Source organism: Manis pentadactyla, chromosome 7 (genome assembly GCF_030020395.1).
Source record: "Manis pentadactyla isolate mManPen7 chromosome 7, mManPen7.hap1, whole genome shotgun sequence".
Lineage (NCBI taxonomy): Eukaryota > Metazoa > Chordata > Mammalia > Pholidota > Manidae > Manis > Manis pentadactyla.
The window spans coordinates 59865331-59887603 of NC_080025.1; the positions used below are offsets into that span (position 1 = coordinate 59865331).

Sequence of the window (22273 nt, forward strand, 5' to 3'; positions counted from 1 at the left end):
GTAAACTTAACTTGATAATACAAGTTATTAAAATAGTACAAATTCATACGCACAAATTCAGTAATGTAAATTCACAACATCAATGAAATGATTTGTTACAAAATAGTTTCAGCGCATTAGGTAGACACCTACTTTAGCAGAGATATAGATAGAGATGGTATGTTATTTATATTGCAGTACATATATGCCTTAAGCCATAGGACAAACTGTAAGGCAATATTAGTCCAGAAATATTGTTGATAAAAATCTTTACCATCTTTATATACTATGGATTGACTAAATAACCAGTAATAAAGTAAATGACAGTTCCTATAAATAACTGTCAGCTTATCTTGATCATTTGTAAAATCAAGAATTGACAATACTGAGGAGGTATACCTTTAACACAAAATATGCTTACCCCCTAAACTGTGGGTGTTTCAGTAAGCTTTGTGTGTATAGCTGTATACATGACAGCCAGATTTTTTTTCTGGCTGTTGGATTGGGGTCCTCAATAAACTCTAGAATTTTACTAATTTTGTTTGTGAATACTAACCTTTAGGAATGTTTAATCATTTTCTAGGTTACTTGTACCCTTCCTGTTGGTAAAAATGAAAATGTATTCCTCATTTGCCTGTAAGAACCAAAGAAAGTGGATTTTTAGACCAGTTTAAATCCATCAATGGCTCTCGGATCATACTCGTATGACCATGACTCTAAATTATCTTCCCTCCTTTGGCAATTCTTTAAATCCTTGAAAAATTGCTATGAGTGAATGATTACATTGGCAGTGATCTGAAGGAGAGAAAACAGATCTGTTAAAAGGAGGATGTTTTGCAGTTGACATTTGGGTTTGTCTTTCTGGTTTTAAATTTCAGCTTTGGCACTTAAAGATCTTTGATTTAAGAGGGGAAAGAAAGAGGTGCCTGTTGCAGGTGGCTCCTGGTTTGTGTGTTCTCACCGTGTAAGAGGTGCTTTGAGGCATGTGACAGCTGTGCATCACGGGCCCCCTGGAGCAGGGACTTAGGATAGCATTAGGCAACTGTGCACATGGACCCCGATCAACTACTTCCTCCCCTCATTCCAGACAGAGTCCAGTAAACGTTGTCAGTCTGGGCAAGGACAAATCTTATTCTACTGACCAAGTCTATTAGACAGTGGGGCTGCAATTCAGAAGGGTTTATGTAAAGAAAAATTTCACCCAGTAGATGAAGAACCGCTACACTCAGGAAGGGAGTGGAGAATCAGTAATTCACTGGACAGGCACCATTTGTAATCGTGGTTTGGGGGTAGAGGCTCAGAGTGAGGCAGTTATCCAATGCTGACTGGTTCTCTTGGGGATGCTGCTTCCAGGTGGGGACCTCCCCACTTCAGCTTCTTTGGCATGGCAGCCTCTCCTTGAATAGCCACTCCTATGTCGTACCCCACTCCTGGTCTGCCAGTTATCCATGCCTATGTTGGAGGCCCTTTGCCTTGTTGACTATCTTTTCACACGGGAACCCCTTAAGATAACTCTGGGCTAGTTCTGTTTTCCAGGGTATGTACATTTGGCCTCTAGAGACTGTGCACCTTTGTTCCCCTGGGGGTGGGAGTACAGTTTTATTCTGAAGGGACTGAGGATTGTTGAAGGATTGTAAGTAGGGAGGTGACATGATTAAGTAAACTTGTAGGAAAAGCACTGGCAAGAGTGTGGCTTGATAAGGAAATGTGAGATGGAGACAGACCAGCTAGTCATGATTGCAGAGTCCTGGCAAGAGCTAATGAGGGTCCGTTGACAATGCTGAGAAGAAGATAGATTCAAAAGATATTAATATTTCAGATATGAAATAACTTAATAACTTTAAGTGGCTGAGGAAAAGTGAGTCACCTACCAGGTGCCTTTCTGTGTTATGGGTGCATAATAGACTTAACCTCACAACACTGAGCTGCTAGCATAATATAATAGACAGGAGAAATCATGCTTGTCATCAAGTCATATTTAGACACTTTTTTATTTTGATGGTTATCAGCTTTCCTTCTCTCTTCTCAGTTTGTAAACAATCTGCAAGGAATTGCATTCTGTCAGGAACATTTTTGAGTATCATTGCTCTATTCCTTTACTTCTTCAGGGATTCACCTTACACATTTGCATTTAAGTACTTGTGGTGTATGCGATGTAAAGGAAGCCCATAAATGTTGTTTAAATTCTTTAGGCTAATTTGAACTTTCTTTTGAAATAAACAGATTGTCTGCCAGACCTCATTTTTGTTTGTGTTGAGGTCTGTCCCACATAATCCTGGATGTTTCCATTTCCAGCCCCACAGTTTGGTATTTATTCTAAGCAGCTGCTTATGAAAGGTAGAATTTAGCACTGATCAGAATGGTGCAAGGTGGGTTTTTGTTTCAGTCCAGGGTTGCTGAGGAACTTCCCTTGAATGCCCTTTCATGCTTTTACACCTACATTTTGGCTGTTAGAATAAATCTAGGAACACTGCTGTTTGGTCTTTTAGCACATTGCCAGCTCTGGTGATTGCAAACTAACTGGTGTTGTATTGAACATCACTGAAATAAAATAAATGAGTCTGATTAAGCTTGGAACTCTCAAGTACTACAAATGTGTAAAAACCGTCAACAGATGCTGTTTGCTGAAACCGAAGCTCCTCTAGCAGATGGATGAAAGTTAAACATAATTTGTACTGTTTCCTTTTCTTTTGGTTCGTTTGTTTTTAATAGAGTATTTTTTTAAAATCCTGCTATTCAGTTACAATAAATGTCTGGCATATGTTTCATGGCTGTTTTGGGTATTCTGAGATCTTTGAAATTACAGTCATACTATGTTTTATTATATGAATTCATTGAACATGTAGAAACAAGTTCTTACCAGAGTTTTAAAACTTTCTTTGGTGTTCATATTTCCATGAAAATAGTAGTGAGAAATAATCACCAAATATTCACAGCCGAATGTAACATCTCTCTTTTAAATCTTTGGCGTTGGCTATAGAATAATATCAATCATATCTCAATCAATCATTTAGTACTTAAATTTTCTTTACCATATTTTAGTTTCTCATATGCTGTCTCATCATTTAAGTAAGACACACAGAAGAATGGTGTTTAAATCCCTCATTCATTTTAATGGTTTATATGCCATGTAATATAATCACTATTAATTGATGCTACCTTTTAAGAGTGATAATGGCATTTTTAATCTTTCTATAATATTTAGATATTTCTTGGCGTAGAATTAAATGCTTATTTTATAATTTAATTTAGAAACTCGCTTATCTCTAAAGAAATCTTCAATTCACTGTTCTTGCCTTTTATCTGACTCCTAAAATTATTTATCTAATAATATTTATCAGAACAGGTAACAAGAAATTTCAGCAAAAAGGAATGGGGAAACAATCGCACAAATATCTGAGTGGTTAGAAAATTATCTAAAATATTTATCAGAAAGGATAAGACATATTACTCTATTTTTTAACTTTGAAACTTATGTTATTGCTATTTACAGGTTCAGGTTCATGTCGCTTTAGTTATTCAGACCCCAGCATCATCGTGTCATATGCCAAGAATAATACTGCAGACTGGATTCAGCTTGAGAAAATTAGGTTTGTCTTTTTTTATAATTTAAAGTATTTTCATAAATTGTGATGTAGGTAGATTTCTACTTCCCTATTTTCCTGCATTCTACCACTGGGTTTATTCTTCATAGTTAAAAGTACTCTAGTTGTTAATTATGTTGAATTACATGGATGCACATGTTACTACTGCCCAACTTGAAAAAGTATTCTTAGAACTGTCATTTTCCATCCAAAACTTCCCACTGTCAGAAGTAGCTTTAACAAACTATTTAGTTTTGGTAAAAGCACATTTACAATAATAATCTTTATGATGGAATATAAATATCAGCCATCTCTCTAGATGGTCTGGCATTGGCCTGGTTACCAGATCAGATTACCACCTAAATACCTTCTGGTCTGTAATGATTATGAGTTCGTAACCACTGGGCCTTTTGCATCTACTCTCTAGTTCTGTCATTTCCAATGTAACTTCCCTAGAGCCAGTTCTCAAATTCTACTCTTGTGATTCGACTTGTAATCATTTACTGCATTTTCTTTGAGAAAAAAAAATCCCTCAATAAGAAAATGTGGTAGGATGCAGTGTATTCAAGTTAAAACAATTTGGATAAATTAACAAAACTCAAAATATGTTTATACTGCTGCATAGTTTAAATCATAAAATTCAAAATGGATGCTAATTTCAGACATGCTAAGATATTTAAAGGAAAAAAATACCTTGACCATTATAAGGTAGTTGTTCTGATTGGTTTAGTTGTTAAATTAGTATAACTTAAGTAAAACATTTTGCATCACCTTTGTACAGTTTTCTTTTTTACATGCTATTTTTCTTACTGTGCTTCCATATTGAAAGAACCGTGATTTACTTAGGGAGGGAGAGCAAATATTAGATTGTTAGTCTTTAATACTAAACCAATTTGTCCAAAGTTTCTAGTAGTATATTTTTTTAATTGTCACAAGTGTAAGCTCTAATCTAACCAAAGACCAAGAAAAAAGATTCTAATTCGTAGAATTTTAATAGATTGTCTCCTTCTGTAGCAGGATAACTTACAATTTATAAGTACCAGATACAAAGCAATCTCTGACTTGCTGTGTGAATTTTATAACAGCATTTTGCTGTCCTTTCTAATTTCTAGTAGTGATTATGAAAATGCACTCATATTAAATACTTATTTATACAAATGACTTTAGGCAAGGCAGCATAAATATGGGAAATTTTTCCCATACCTCCATTTTTTTCTCTAAGTTATATATCACAGTCTAGGTTAATTGTAGTAGATATTTCTTGCTGGAGAACAGCTACTGCCTTTAATATGACAAATAGTGAATGTACATATTTAATTACTACCTATAAAGAGCATATTCATCTAATTCCATTTAGTTTCACTAAATAATACTTTCGATTTTGGTCTTGTAATCAAACTACTATACTCAATGGAAATTTTTCTTACCATTAGTGATCAGAATAAACATATTTTCAATCACTTCCTAAAACTACAAAATACTATTTTCATCAGTTTTAATTCTTTTTGAAGCTATAAACATCATGAAATAGTATTTTTAAAGAAAGGGGATTGATTACCCCTAAAGGTAAGGTACACCATCTATAACTGACACTGACAATTCTGCAGATATATATGTGTTTGATTGGTAGTGAAAAATGTGTCTTTTCTGTAGTCCTTTATAAACTGAGTTATAGTAAGCCCAGAGTACTACTAGTTTGCATTTTACTACCACTTTTAATCTTGGCTAAAGCAATAATTTTTACTATAGCAGGTTTCTACTTTGGTAAAGTGTTTAATAAAAATACCTTATTATATAGCAGAAAGGCCTAGATTCTGTCAGATGTAATATAAATATAAGTATCATGTTAAATATATCAAGTTTTAAAGATTGATTTGCATGAACTTATAAAGAAATATAGATCATTTAATTCATTGCAAATCTCACAATTCATATAGACAAAACAAATATATCTGATTATTAGAAATAAAATAACTATTATGTAGAGATTGATTTTGAAACATAGAACATACAAGGTCACTAATTGATGCAAAGTTTCAAAGTAAGAACCAAAATTAAGATAATTTTATAGTTTTTCTCTTTTTTCCTTCTTAATATCAATTAAAATAAACTTTTAGATTGCCTACTGCATGCAAAAAATCTGTGCTGGATACACTTTGATTTTTTACAGGCATCATGGAAATGTGTGCTATTATCTCTTCAATTACTCCTTTACTGACTGACTTGAATATACTTAGTACCTGCCTTGTGTTAAAAGTAAATCTCTTGAAGCCATTAGTATTTAAACTGTCATCACCCAACACGAACATTTAAGGGCTACAGGATTAAAAGATTTTAATCAACATTAAAAGATTTAAGGGCTACAGGATTGTGAGTATTTAATCTGTAACATATATAGTATTTTTAAGACAGTGAAACTATAATCTTAATTTTTAAAATTGCTCTATGAGAAAGAACAGGTGAACTTTACTGTGACACCAATTCCCTTCTCACCGAATGTTCCAGAGCCCCTTCCAATGTCAGCACAATCATCCATATCCTCTACCTTCCTGAAGATGCCAAAGCAGAGAATGTCCAGTTTCAGTGGAAGCAGGAAAATCTCCATGTAGACGAAGTATATGAAGCCTGCTGGGCCTTAGATAACATCCTGGTCATCAACTCCGCCCACAGACAAGTCGTTTTAGAAGACAGCCTCGATCCAGTCGACACGGGCAACTGGCTTTTCTTCCCAGGAGCTACAGTTAAGGTTTGATCTCTCTTTTGTTCCTTCTCCTCCCCTCTGAAACTTGAAGCTCAATAACCCAACTGTAACAAGAAAACTATTTCTACCAAACCCCCTAGTAAAGTAATAGGTAATACCCTTATTTACGCTACCTTCTGGGGAATTGTTGATACAAAAACATTCATTTTTGCATCCATAAGTGCATAAGTACTGGGCTGAACCTAGAGACTATAACCAAAAAAGCAAATACGGTTCTTCCTTCCATGTGGCTGTTTAGTGAGGATAGTTAGACATGTCCACATGCAAAGACAAAACAGCATGATTGTTACAATTTGCTGGGAAAGTAGAGCACTGTGTAAGTAGCACATACAGTAATGAATCCAGACTTGAAGGCTTAGAAAGGCTATCCAGGAGAAAAGAGAATGTAAGCAGAAACCAAAGGGTAATTTGGAGTTGGCCAGGAGGGAGGAAGAGGGTTTCTAGAATCAAATATCACATACACAAGGGCTGGACAGTGAGAGAACAAAGCCAAGGTCTTGGGCCATGTTCAGCTTACTTGTCTAACAGATTTTGAGTTGAGACTTTGGTAACTAAGTCTGGAACATGGCCAGTGACAAAACCTAGAAAGTCTTGCATGCTACTATAGAGTTTGAACTTTATCTTGAGGTGATAAAGAGTTACAGAAATGCTCCAAATAAGAGTCAGCCAATCAGATTTTGATTTTTGAAATAATCCCTTTGAGTCTGGAAGATGAAATGGAAGGGAGAGAGTGCATGCAGGGACACCAAATAGAAGGCTGATAGCAATAGTCCAATGGGAGGTCTTACTGGCCAGAATTTGGGGGGAGATGATGGGAAAATCTGGGTGGATTTCAGAGATTTTTAAAAGAGGGAATAGAGAAGCTTGGGACTGACAGAGATGATGAAGGAACAGTAGGTGTCAAGGACAAGGTCTGGTCAACTAGGTTGAGGGTGGTGCCCTTCATTAAAATGAAATATAAGAGGAAGAGCAGGTTCCCAGGAGTTGATGAATTCACTTTGAACATATTGATTTTCTTTTTTAAATTGAGGTATACTTGACATACAACATTATTTTAGTTTCAGGTGTACAGCACAATGATTGGATATTTGTATATGTTGCAAAATGCTCAACAAAATAATTAATAACTGTCATCATATACAGTTACAAACTTTTTTTCTTGTGATGAGAACTTTAAAGATCTATTCTCTTAAAATCTTTCAAATATGCAATGCAGTATCACTAACTATAGTCACTATGCTATACATTATGGATATGTAAAGATTGATAATCCGGGGACAGACAAGAAGAAATATTTGGTGGGAGGTTAGATGTATGGATCAAAAACTCTGAGGAAGTTTGGCAATTAATGACATTTTGAATAGGAATTAAAAACATAGGCTTGCCTGCCCAGAGAGTGAGTGGAATAAGAAATTGTGCCAAGGTAATATAAAAAATGCCATGGGACCATCAACTGGAGCCTCTTAAATTTCCATCATATGAAAATAAAGTACAAATACAGCTTGGGGAATTTTTTTTAATGTGACTGTCTGGTACAAAAAAAAATCTCATGTGGCCTGAGGGTGAGCTCACAGGAGGAAAAGCAAGTTGAATGTAAAGATCTGAGATGCTCACCTCCTTTTAATAATGTATTCGAATTCTAGAATAATGATTCCATATTATGTAGAGAACTTTCAACACAGGAACTGCCTGGACACAGTATCTTCTTCCTTACCAAACCAAACCCCTGGATGTGTTACCTTATGCTGATGAAGTTACAGTCAACTGGCATTAGGAACAGGCATCATCTTTGCTCAATATGAGAAAACACCCAGGAAACCTTATGGAAGGTGTCCTGACAAAGACTCTAAAACCTTGGGTCCTGTAAAGGGAGTCCACAGATATAGAAAAAAACCTTTTTAAGGCCATCCTATGTCATGACCCACTACCACTTGATTAAAAGAGGACTTCTGCTGTCATCATTCAGCATTGGCATAAACCCAGGAAAAATGTGGAGACCTCAGGGCCTGGGATCGCGTCCTTTTCCCATGATGACATTTATTTGTTCTCAGTATTCCTTAACATATGAATGCACTTTTTATGCCTTGTTTTATAAGTCATTATACTAACCTAATTAGCTGTTTGGTTTCTTAATGCAATGTACTTCGGTACTACCCATGAAAACAGCACATGAAGTGTGGTTTTGCATTAGTAGTCATGTTTGATTAAATTATAACTTTGTGTGGACTATAGTTTTGCTTTGTGGTCTCTCATCCTACTCATAAGTTTACCATTCACACGTCTGAGACTTGCCTGGTGACCTACATTTACTAAGGAAGAGTCATTTTAGTAATGGTTTCTATCGTGGTCTTTGTCTAGGCTATTAGGTAGGAGTTTTTCTCTGATGTTTCTTTTTAAAACTTCTTTCTAAAATACTGCAATAATGAAATCTAAGGATTGTTATTTTAACTCATTTGCATGACTGCCCTTTTGCTTTCTGGCGCAGACATCTGAGTATGAGAAAACTGCTTTTGCCAAGTGCTTTGGAGTTCTAGATAAGAATTATTTATTTAAACTGTATACAATTTCTTCATTAAATATTGCTCCTTTACTTGGTAGCCTCTGAGGTGAAAACTGAATGCAGTCAATTAGAAAGCATATTTTAATGTTTCTATTAGTCACAGGACACATTTTAAACATTGCTTTATTTTGGATATTTAGTTTTGAGGGTTATGTTTATTTGCTCAACCTACATATTTTTTCTATATTCAGTAAGGTTCCAAGTTGTGTACATCTTAATGAAATCAAAGAGTGAGTCTAGTAGCAATTGAGGAGGTATGCTTAATTACAAAACAGAGCTTATTCAAGGAAAAAATGTCTAAGCACAGGCAGGAAACTCTGTCTAGGTAAAAAGAGCTACTCTTTATTGAGCAATTATTATTTGAGGCACTTAGCACTCCATGCACGTGCATGGACACATGCATAGGATTATATATATTATTTCATGTAATTTGATCCTCATAAACCTATAAAGAAGGTGCTGTATTAGCCCATTTAGTGGGTATGGGAAGTGGACACAAAGATGTTAAGTCACTTGGCCAAAATATACCTCTCACCAGTGGCAGAGCCAGGATTCAAAATGCAGGAATCTGACTTGATCTTGATCTCAGTCACCATATGACTTTGCTCTTATAGTGCAAATATAACTCATGTGCTTCTCTTCTGTGAGTCCTGTGTTTCTTCCCAACATCCGTCTGTTAAATTATCTGTTCATTTTCTTCCCCATCACACTCTGACTATAAATGAAACAATTCTTATTTTTCTCATATTTCTTGATCTTGCTCCAGCTTTATTCCATTTGTACTACACATTCCTTCCTCTGGTGGACTGATTTTTATACAGTAGAATTTAGTAAGTTGAGCCCAAGCCCTGGTCTCTTCTTTGTTTTCCACACTGCAGCAACTGATTTTTATTGGTCCATCTCAGATATTGACAGCTGACCTAAAGTGAAGTTAAGGAGATGGAAGTATTAAAATACTTCCCTTACAGAGGCAGGAGGCATTTACAGTAACTTATACAGGAGGTGAAATAGAAACATGGTGGGTCACTAAAGAAAGAGAAACCAATATTCTCATGGTAGCAGACTGCTTGTAACAAGGATGTTAAGAGCCAAGGATCATACGAAGGTATGCCACCGACATAAACTCCAGCAGCATTCCTTTGTAGAAAATATATCATGCTTGCTCCATACTCAAGACCTTTGATGGCTTCCTGTGTCAACCTACAGGGTACTCCCTGGCATGTAATTCAAGGCCCTCTCCAATCTAGGCCCAGCCTAACTTTTCATCCTCATATCCTGCTCCACTGGGTTCCAGCCTCACAAATACATTACAGAATTTTACACTCCCACCCATTTAGACATGCTTTTCCACCTTTCTTTTTACTCTGCCTAGTAATTCCCCTGCATCCTTAAAGGCCCAGTCCCAGTGTCATCGTCTGTGTAAAGTATTGCATAGGTAATGTCTCCCTCCTCTCTCTGCTGATATAGTCATTAGGTTGAACAAGCAGGACTTGGGGGTAGGGACTGGCCATAGAAAACAGGTCCATTCTTTTTCCCCAGTGACCATCCAGATTCAATCTGACAGCTTCTTTATCTCTGCACTCAGAATGAAAACTAAGGCAGATCCCAGGACTGCAATAGACTCAAAAGTCATCCTATTGCCTTGTCTCCCAAACAGTCTTAGTTCAGTAACAAATATGATCAGCTCACTACAGTAATCCGAATTTCAAGCTTCACCCAAAGCTTCTCCCCTCCTCCAGCCTGGGTCTGCTGCAGTGGGAAAGGAGGCAGTGGTCATCTCCTTCTACCTCCTCACCAGCCCTGACAGGTTTCAGCTTCTGAAGCCTCCATGGCTGGCTCTAGAGGAAGGAGAAGAGGCAAGAGGCAAATACCATTATAAGGTGGAATTGATGATCCCTCAGCCTGGCAAGAGAACAAAGCTGGCTCTCTCTTGAATTTACCAATAGACTCTGGAAATTTCCCCACTCCTCACCAAAGCTGGGGATCTCTCACCTACCATTCTCCACTGCATCTCGTGTCTGCTTATGCTCTTAGCCACTGAACTCTGGTTAATGACTACAGCCTCTTTTTCTGAGGGTTCCTTGTCCCTCTGGGGAGCCCTTTGGGGCAGGATCTTAGACAGATTAGGACCCTCTTGCGTGCATGGGCCCAAGTCTAGTCTATGGTAAACACTCACCTTGGATTCATTAGGAGGAGAGTAGTTATGCCAGGCATCTCCGGGTGCTAGTTCAAGCCCAAACACTATGCCCTCCAAGTGGTAGCCTTGACATCCTGTGCACTGAGAGGAGCAGGTACCTTCTTTTCTGATATGGGCAAGGATAGGACTTATAGCTCACCAGCAGCCCTGTCTAGAGAAATCATCTCTGCTCTCCAGCTTTCTTGTATCAACTTCAAGCTTGCATACCTTCAGTGTGAGTGATTAACCCCTTTACCACATCTTTGCTTGGCTCTTATGTTGGTCCATCAGCTCACTTTGTTATACTGAATAGTTGCCATCTATTTTCTTGGAACGTTGACCAAAAGTGATGCAAAACTAACTCCATTTCAACATCCTGTTACCCTGGATGAGTACTTCTATAAGAGCATTTATAATATTGCTTTAAAGTTATTTATGTTTATGTTTCCCTGGTTAGAATGTTAGCTTCTGAAGCTCAGGGACTATTTCAACCATTTCTGAATCCCCAGTGTTTGGCACATGACAGGTTGTTATTAGGTGTTAATTGAATGAATAAAAAGCTGAAAAAAAGTAAGAAGATCTACTTTATAGGGAAAAAATATGAATTTTAATATTCAGTGATGACATGAAGACAGCTGAAAGCATTGTGAATGGAACTGAATGTAGTACAACTGTTAAGAAAATGGGCTTAACTGTGTGCATTCAAATCTTGGCTTCACCATGTATTCGCCGTGTAGTCTTGGGCAATTTATTCAACCTCTTAGTTCCTCATATCCTCACCCATAACTGGGATGATGATAACAGTATGCATCTCTTATAATTAAATAAGAAAATACATGTAAAACCTTTAGAACAGTGTCAGACACATAGAAAGACCTTAATAATGTGTCTTCTTCACTGAAACTTTGAGAACAAATAAGCTCCACAAGGAAGTGAATGTAGAGAAGAATATATAAAGGGCTAGAGAGCAAAGAATTTGAGCTGACAGCTCCAATTATAACATAGGGAAAAATAGGATGGAAAAAATATAGACTTCACAAATTATGTCAACTTTATATGTCATTAAAGTAAGATAAAAATCAAGTGCATAAATTAAGTTGGACTCAACTGTTGCCCATATATGTAACCTTTGGCAATCAGAATAAGAAATAGCTTCCATTGGAATAAAGTTTCAATGCCATTCATGTAATTGGAACTATTAATAGTAGTTTTCATTATTAACAGCAAATTATTTTTTAACAGCTACTGATCATAAAACAAGGGAATAGAGAGCAGTGAATATATTAAGTATCCAGCTGATGACCTTGAAAATAATGTTTGAGGGTGTCAGGTCAAATAGGAAAGATAAAAATGAATCACTGTCATCCACAGCACATATTCTCCTTCTTTAGATTTTATTTTTTCAGTTCTTTGGGAATATTTAATCCACTTCATCTGAGTCTGTCCTTCTTTATCTCAAGTAGGGCAGAATGATATAAGATTAAATAGAGTAATTAACTTAAGAAATTTATGTGATCTGGAGAATAGAAATTATAGGTCACCAGTTTAAATCTGCCCTGAGTTGATAGAAGGCCATTACCATCTGTTGGCTCTTTAGTAATTAATATGAAATAGGTGTAAAACAGTGTTGGCTTTAAATATACAACCTGGCCCTATACTTCTTGTGCTTCTTGATTTGGGGTTGGTAAGCTGCTGAAGAGGACTGCAAGAGGTTACAGAATTAATATATTCTTCCTATACAGCCATCTGTATTTCTCCTCCATTTTCCTTACAAGTTCTCCTTGCCTGACTCATCTTCCAGTGTTTTTCCAGAGAACTTGCCCAAGTGGAAGAAAAGCCACACCACATTCTTATGCTTCTAATTACCATCATGACTTTTTATTCCTCACAAATCTTCAAGCAGCCTTTCATTCATGACCAAGTAGGTGGAGCTCTAAATGCCACTAATATAGTGCTGCAAGTCAAAAAGCTCCCCAGAGCACTGCCCTCATTAGCAATCTCTCAGAGTAAGCTGATTGCGCACCGGGCAGGGCGAGCGACCTGCAGCCCACTCTGTATTGAATCACCTGTCTTAATTATTGGTTAAGGTGACTTTGCCTTCTTTTATAGAATATTACATCCTTTTTTGACCTTTACTTATGATTTCTAGAATAATCAATAATTATTTGTGTCAGTTGTTCCTATTCAAAAGATATGGAGTATATTCTGCCAGTCTGTGGGCAGTTGCTTGAATAGCAATTGCTGCCATGGCTGCTGTCCCCTGGCAGTTTGTCTGTCTATCAGGTGGCTGTGGGTGTTTGTGCTGCACTGAAGAGTAGGAGGTATGTTCTTCCTGCCTGAAGCCAGGGGAGTAATTCATCTCAGGACGGTTTCTGATGCTTCAACTCTGTGACAATCGTCTCGGTTTTGCCATCAAGATTTAAGGGAAATGAACCAGTTTTTTTGGTCCCTTTCACTTATAGCATCAAAAATCACATTTAATCTTAGGTAGTATTCTCATATTCAGGAATAATACTTGCAGGGGCATGGATACTAGATAAATATATAATTATTTATTATAGATAATGTACATTATGCATTATAAATAAACAATAGTAGTAACCAAAGTGATGATAAATAATAATAGTAACAGGAGCCAGCACTGTGAGAAAGGCCCTGTCATCCAAATTTTATATCTTTTGTAGATGATCTTTATCTATAGTAGATGAGCACTGGGTGTAAAGACTCTGGTGTTTAGTGCTGAATTTTCCTTAGTCACTCGTAAAACATCTGGGCAAGTCCACCAAAGTCATCTCTTTCCGACTCCTTGAACCTGCATCTGACAATCTAGGAGATCCTTAATTTCAAGTTCAAAGAAAAACACCAATTATAAGTTTTTGTAGGGTCAGCCTGGAGCTAGCTTGCTGCTTTCCATAGTCACCATCAAAGACAAGAGCTGCAAAGATCAGTGAAGTACTCTGAGGAGGAAACCAGGGCCAAATGATTAGGAGAGAGCTGTGAGCAGGTGTTCTTCTTTTTGCTTTTTTCTGTGTTCTTCAACCTTCAATAGTCCCCCACAAAGCAGAGTTCCCAAACAGACTGTAATGCCATGGAGGAGGTGAATTTTGTTCGAGCAGCTGCTTCATTTTGTCTGTTCATTCTCATCTTTGGTGGCAACCAAAATTTGTATTTTGAAAGCATGAACCATCCACGACTCCTTGATATCTGTGTGTTTGTCTGTGTGTAACAGAGAGAGAGAGACGGAATGCTTTGCTCACTCACTAAATAAATGTTTATATCTGCTCAGCTAGCCTGGCTACTCTCAGCTTGCAGAGGCATAAATCACTGGCTTCTGTCAACTCTGGAATTGACCCACAGATTAAATGCAGATCAGTCTGAGATAGGTGATGTTCCTCATATTTTTTATTTTTAAGAAATCATCCCGCTCTGATTGCTGTGCCTGCACCTGCTAATCTTTTCCTATTTATTACCCTGGTTCATTGTGTAGGTAGCAAAGAATTCCAGATTACTTCTTCTACACATTTATGTCAACTTGTGCTGAGAAGTAAATCAGTTTGTCCTTTAGAATAAGGTGTAATTTTATTATATGTATTTAAAAGAAATGTCCTTAAACAGTAATTTATTAAATTTTTCAAATTTATGCCAATGATTTGGCATAAGTATAGAGGACTTAAAGGGTCATATCTTAATCTTCTCTCTACTACTTCCAGTTAGGCAGTTTCCTCTTTACTATACTTATAGTTGATAAATATCCAATAATAACGATAATTTTCCCAGTTTAACGAACACCAAAAGCCCTAATGAAGACAACAGCCATTAGGTAAATCAACAACCCATTAAGGGGAAGCATTAAGTCAGAACAGGAGAGTCTATTAATTTCCTTATAACTCTTATACATTATGCATTTGCCAAATTCATTGTCCCGGCAGACACTAGGCATATCTCCAGTCCCGAAAAAATATTGGAACTTTTGTTCTGGGGTTCTGCTGTCACCTAATACCATTGTCACAATTTGTTGAATTGGAGAGTAAATATCATTATGTCCAAGTTATGAAAAAATGTAAATTAATCTGTCTGAAAATTTAAGTCCTAGTGAAAGTTGAGGCTAATGAAAAAAATCTAAGACAAATCTTTAAAGGGATGACCCCACTCAATGCAGAATTCATTTTTAAATATGTTTTTGGCAATATAATCCCCTAGCAGAGCAACACCAGCCTACTGTAATGCCCAACTTGTCTTCCAGAAGTTGAGTACCCCATAAAAAGGTTCAACAATCCATTCTGTGATTTTCCTCTTTTAGAGTGTAGCGGCAAACAGGAGGAAATCAGATAAGCTTTCCAGAAATGTGCTTTGCAAGTCACTGTACTGGAAACTATCTGGTTTGCAACTTGAGGGATTTGAGTCCCAGCTTTCTAATGAGGATAAACCTGGGCTCAGTAAGACTTGTGGCTGGTCCATGTTCCCATGTCTTATTCCATTAAGAATCGGAATGTTAACTATGATTTTCTGGCCAGATTCCAGCTTGGTTAATTGCGTGCTGTCTACCTAAATTCCCTTTGCTTGGGTTGTTCTTTGCTTTAGATCTCATTGCTCGCATTGTCATGTTTCCCCCAAGAGGTGAATACATGATGTTGTAGAATGAGCCAGAATATAATTTGTTAAGCTAATAAGTGTACTTTGGGGATGAAGGGTTAAACATAAGTAGTGTGCTTTTCACAATTTCCCCCCAATGTGGCCTATTTGTACAGTAATTAATGTAGAATAGCATTAGGGAAACATGGAAATGAGCCAAATCACCATGACAAGGGTGGCAATAACATGGAATTGAGTAATTTTGATAAATTCTAATGAAAATAACCACTCAAATAAATCCCCAGAGCCCCCCTGCTTAATGTACCCTTTTTTGTTTGTTTTTGGTCTGAATCTGAGACAGTTAATCACTAATTAAGTTAGCATATTCAGTAAGTGGAATTTATTTTATTCTATATGAACATCAAAACGTAGTAATATTTTCCATAATTTTTGTACCTAACACATCACATTGTGTAGTGATGCTCATTGCACTAAGGCTTGTTAAATGAATGAATTACAATGGGGCAAAAAAGAGTAGGGAATTAACATTTACTGATTACCTAATGTTCCCCAATCTTCGGAAAGCATGTTGCTTATAGTATCTCATCTAAACCGCACAATTACCCCCCATTTCACAGATGACAAAACAGAGGCTCAGAAAGGCCAAATGGTTTTCCCTAGCATCAAATAGCTTGATTGCTATAGCCAAGTATGTTTTACTATAAAGCCAGCCCCCTGTGCCTTGGTATCTTTCAGCTTACCATTGTTGTACTTGGCATCCTTGGCCTTAATTTGAGGAGGCAAGTCTGAAATCTTCAGACATGTGAAACTCAAGTCAAACCTCATAGACAAGGTTAACTGCCCTATGGAATTTTACATTGTTATTCTTCCTCTCATTACTCCCAATTCAAATCTGTCACTGTTGCCATTTTAGAGATGTTGTAACTATTGCCAAGTAATTATACACTTGTCATAAAATATACCATAAATTGAATCTTTATGAATCTTAGTACAAAATGGTTCAAATGTGGATGCTTAATGAATCCAGAAATAATGAGAAAAAATACTCTGTAAGCTCCCCAAAATTGACTCACCACAGTTGAATCTATTGTGTTGACTAGAGAAAATGCACTTCAGCCCTCCTGCACCTGGACTCTGTTCAGAGCCAAGTTTTCAGTTTTTTAACTGGCATTAAATTACCTAGAAATTGAATGTGTGAAAAATGACAGAAATTCATTTCGCCTCATGAGAGAAATCATTCTCTTCCTATTTTGATTTTTTTATACTGTAAAAGTCTATACCTTTAAAGCCCAGGAAATAATTCCCTGTTATTTCTATATGATAATAGATACAGCATAGTGAAAGGGTTAGGAAACACAATGAAATGCAGGCTATAAATCAGTCGATTCCCAATCATTCAATTACCGGTCTCACTTTAATCCAGAAACTCCTACACCAATGTATTTTATTTCCAGCCAGACAGTGGCTAATTTATGATGGCCAACAATGCCATTTTAATTAATTTTATTCATCTTATTTCTCTTTCCTTTTCTCCTCATATCTCATCTATTTGCATTGCCTAGATTTTAATTAAAAAACCTCTCCTCTCTAAGGAGCAATTGGAAGTGGCAAAAATAATCACTTAAAATATTATAGTCATTAAAAAATTGGCTCTGGTGGAAGCCATGCATTTTCAATTTTCCTACAAATGATGTTTTAGCTTCCTTTTAAAGTGCACTTTGTATCTGAATTGTCTGCCACCAGCCAGCTTGGCTATCAAAAATGGTCTTCCAGCTGGGTGGGCTGAGTGACAACTCCTTAATGGAGGAAATGGATGGCTCTCTACTCATGTGGAGGGTAAGGCATACCAGGCAGATTTCTTCCCATCTGCCACCAGCTCTCTGCAAGCTGGCATTGTCCAAATGCCCAATATACTCATTCCAACAAAAAGGATATCATAAAAAAATAAATTGTAAGACTGTAGATGCCTGAAAGAATCATCAGGGCCATGAGACCCCAGGGAGATAATATTAAGAGGTGCCTCAGTATTCATCTTTGGTGAAAATCTAATTAAACTATGTGGACGTGATTGCAAGTACATTTAGAAGTACAGAGGTGAAGTCATTAACACTTTCAGGGGAGTGTAGGGAACAACCTTAGAAAAATGCTACTCTGAATAGTGGCCAAGGGCTGGTTATATTGAGGAATTTGCACTGATGTTTCCTGTTGATGTGTTTCTGAATGGCAAATTATTGTCACTTAGTTACACTGTTCTTCTTTTCAAGTAAAGAAAACCCATTTGACAGCAGAGTAGGAAAATATTTTTGATTGACAAGTAGAAACAAGTAAGGACTATAATTAGAGATGTTTTTCAAAATTGGATATCTGCCAGTACTTAGAAGTATAAAGTGTATATGATTGACCAATGCTAAAATAATTATATTTAATATAATAATCAGTGTTCATTGAAAGGATAGAAATAGAAAGAAATATTCACAGCTATCTGAAGAATTTATACCTTTATTTTGCCCAAAAGTTAACTGATGTATACTCAACCTTAAGTCAATAAAAAGCAATGACTCAAAAGTTACATTATTTATAATCATGCTCAAGAAGACTGATAGATTTTTTACTATACTCAAAATAGTCCGAATTCCAAAACATTCTTGTTTTTATTTCACAGAATTAGACAGTTAACTGTCTTTTAAAGTTATTTAGATTTTAATTATTATTGCATATAAATGACATGACTTCAAATAGATGCTGAACAAAACAGCTGGGTATTAAAATCACTGAGTAATTTCCTGAAATTATTTTCATGCTTTCAGTGTATGTTTTGCTTGGATTTTTAACAGAGTACATCTATGTTATATATTGCAAGTTTATCTGTAAGAAAAGTGGCAACATACATCTTGCATTACTGAGTTTTCCTATCTTTAGAGAATTTTTTGGTAATCTGCCAATATTTGGATGGCTTTTAAAGTTGTAACTGATGATTCTGTCTGCCCTGAAAATTAATGAATGTTTGCAGCACTTTTACTATATTATATTGTGGGACATATTTCTTTACATTTTACTAAAGTTTTAAAGTTGACCTGAAGGATTTTAATGGCTATTCTAATGAGAAACATGATTAAAAATAGACTTTAAAACTCTATTGTTTTTCTACCACCTGCTGCTAAGAGTGTACATAATAGCTTATTTTGGAAAGAAGTACATATTCAGAAATAAAATAAGACACCTAGAAAGCTTCAATAAAATACCCACATGTAATATTATTTGCATGTAATACACATCTCTAAGGAATAGCTATTTTTGGCTCCATTCCACAGCATGAGAAACTGAGGCCAAGAGAAGTTAAATGGCTTGTGCAAACCAATGTAGCCATTAAGTAGAGAAAATGCATTGGAACATGCTTTCTGATTCCAATCCCCAAACTCCTTGAATATAGATAGTAATGAAATTTTCATTCCTTGTCATCTTGATTGTTTCTGCTTTCCAGTGTTTTGTTCTTTTTCAACCTCAATCTCCTCAATTTCTGTAAGTGTTGAATTTATTGAGGTAGACTTTAGGGGAAATTCAAGTAACCCCTTCACAGGCAGGCTATGGATTCCCAGTTAGACACAGACATGCAATATCAAACAAGCAGAGGTGCAGGATTCCCTATCAACTCAGATGTATTCAGACACAAATTCTTAATTTGAAGAGCATTTGGGAAACCAAACCAAATATAAAACATTGAGCCCCCTATGACCAATCCTAAAGTAGAACTAACCTCAAATGCTAATTTGCCTTGTAATTGATTTAGGAATCCTCAGAATGAGAACTGGATACTGGTCCCCTACCTTTGGCAGGATTCTTAAATATAGGGTATATACATAAAAACAACTTCTCAGTAGGCCCATTCCTGCCCATTCCTGCTCAAATAGCTTGGAAATTTGCTGGTTTCACACAGCTTATCCCTATTTTATAGTATTACCCTATTTTATAATATTATCTTGCTGGCCTGTATTACCCTGACTCCAAACCTTGAGAACACTGGGTTCTACTCAGTAGAGCTGGGACCATACCTTGATTTCCTTAGCATGGTGGGGACCAGAGTAAGCCATCCATTGCTATGTGTGTGTTCTGTGCCTCTCCAGGCCCCACACCCCAGAAAATGACAGCCCCATCATGCTAAAAGTTAGGGGAGGTTGAGCCACCTCCCACTGAGCTGTGGCTGTTAACTTTGGGCATGTCATAACCTTTCTTTGGTAATGTGCCACTGCATTAAGATTCTAAAGGAGAGAATATTCAAAGGGCAGTACTTCTCCTCCTCACACTCAAAGGACATTGGGACTATTTGGAAAGGAAGAATAGAACTAACTGAATCTTCCCTTAAATTTGGCAGACAGAATTAGGATGTTTTCAGTGCAAAGACTCTGACTATTATAAACCACTGCCTTGTTTGTTTGAATTTAGATTTGGTATTAACTATTATTCTTTTGCTACAAATTGGTAAAGAACAACTTCTTCCCTGTAGAAATAATAAAAAACTATGTCAAAAACTGTATCATTCTATCCTTTTTGGAAACTTGCCAAGGACAGATCCTACTAGTTTTAAGATCCTATTAGTATGAAAATTGGTTGACATTCAATTAAAGTGAGTATTAATTTTTTTCAGATTGTTTTCTTTATACTTGATATGATAAATATTACTTCTGTTTCATATGCTGACACTATTGCAGTTGTAGTGACAGAAATGTATATTTGGTAGCTAATTTTCAATAGTTATACAATTATAAATAGTCTTTTCAACTACCAAATCAATTTGGTTATAGCAAATAACAAAAAGATCCTTTAAAAATACCTCTTTTTTCCTAAAATACCAACTCATTTTAATTCTGTGAAACAAGTTTGTCAATATGGTATCCAGTTTTATAATAATTTTGTTACTTTTGTATAAATTTTCCATCTCAACTAAATTAAAGTATGAATTAAATATCTTAATAATATAAATCTTGGAAGAGTAAATCATCATTTATAACACAGAATGTTAAAATATTAACAAATAATTCTGAGGTAAATGGAACCAGAATTGAAACAACTAAATTGATGTTTAGCCAGAAATGACCAAGGCTTCATGTTGAGTGAATCATTCTTTTTTATTACACAAATATATCCTTTTAAATTGTAATTAAATTATTCTCTTTTCATATGTATAGGTATTTCACTTATGCCATTTCCCTAGACAGTGACCAAATGTGTCTTGTGCATTGATGTCAGAGTCCTTATATTAATTCCAGGTAAATATAGGCCACAGTTGTTCAGGATTCCAGAATGTGAAGATAATTGGGAAAACCATTATTTAGAGCTCAGCAGATTTATTATTAGGAAAGTAATCTTTGTTATTCAAGTTAGGATCTGTTGTCTTTACAGCATAGTAACAGAGGATCCTTGTGTTTGTCATCACTTGACAGTTTCTATTTACTGTTAAACTGAATCCTAGTCTTGATTAATATGTGTAGGTTAAGACAGTGAGCTCAGTTTAGAACCCATGAATAATCTGTGAAGATTATCAAGCAGGTGATGTTATCCTAGATGATGACAGGCCCAGCGGATATGCCTTACATAGTAGTGCTGTGAAATGACTTCCCTGAGATCATGAGCTCTGACTCTCTTGAACTTCTGGAACTTTTATTTACTCTTTCAATATAGTACTCTGATTCTTTATTCAGTTGATTTTACCAGCCATAGTCAGTGTAGTTGTCATAAAACATTTATTTGCACACATCACTCCTCTGCTTTAGAACATCACTGCCCACAGAATATTGTAGAGATCTCCTAGACTACCACTTAAGATCCTTTGCTGTCAGGCTCTGGTCTAATTCTCAAAATCAGGCCTGCTTATCACCTGTCATTCATTCATATTTGTCATCCAATTTGGATTTTTATCCATCCTTTAAAGCCAGTTGAAGACCTGCTCGTCCATGAAGCCTACTCATCTAGACCAGCCCTTGGACACAGTGATTCCTACCTTCTCTCGCTCATTAGCACTTACATATGCTGCATAGCACTGAAACCAATCTTTGATGCATCTCAAATAGACTGGGATTCTTTGACAGCAAAGATTATGTATTATTGTACTTTATTACATACTTCCCCACAGTACCTTCCTTAATTACTTCAACATAGTTAAGTTCTCCATAAAAGGTTAATTACCTAAAAAGACACTGCTATATCATTCATTCATCCATTTATTGAATTCAACAAATATTTTTCAATTCCTACTATGAGTCAAGCACTGTGCTAAAACCTGGAATACAGCAAGGAACAAAATGGAATGATCCTTGCTCTACGAAACTTACAGTCCTGGGCCCTACTGGTATTTTCTGTCCAATTGTTTTTCTTAATTTCTCTTTTAAAAGTACATAAAACTTTTTTTTTAAGTTTTTGATCTTTCATTTATTAGTATTTCTCTGTATGTGACTTGTTACCAAAAAATGATTAATACCAACATATTTTTTAAAAACTAAATACTAAGTTAAGTCCGCTCGAGTTTGATCTTACCTTTGGCTGAAAAAAATAAGATATTCTTTTTCTTTATTCTTTGTAAGCCTAGTGTTCCTTTTGAATAACAACAAAGTTTATTATTTCCCAGC

The 22273-nt window shown here is 36.1% G+C and overlaps 1 protein-coding gene across 2 annotated transcripts in view; it reads left to right on the top strand.

Annotated features, from left to right (window-relative positions):
- The window catches only part of RELN (reelin), a 482819-nt gene that overhangs the window by 271300 nt on the left and 189246 nt on the right, over positions 1-22273 (top strand). For both annotated transcript variants that reach the window (XM_057504425.1, XM_036892412.2), the window contains exons 9-10: positions 3473-3569; positions 6069-6309. In XM_057504425.1, coding sequence (XP_057360408.1) covers positions 3473-3569; positions 6069-6309 — 338 coding nt within the window. The remainder of the gene's footprint in view (positions 1-3472; positions 3570-6068; positions 6310-22273) is intronic.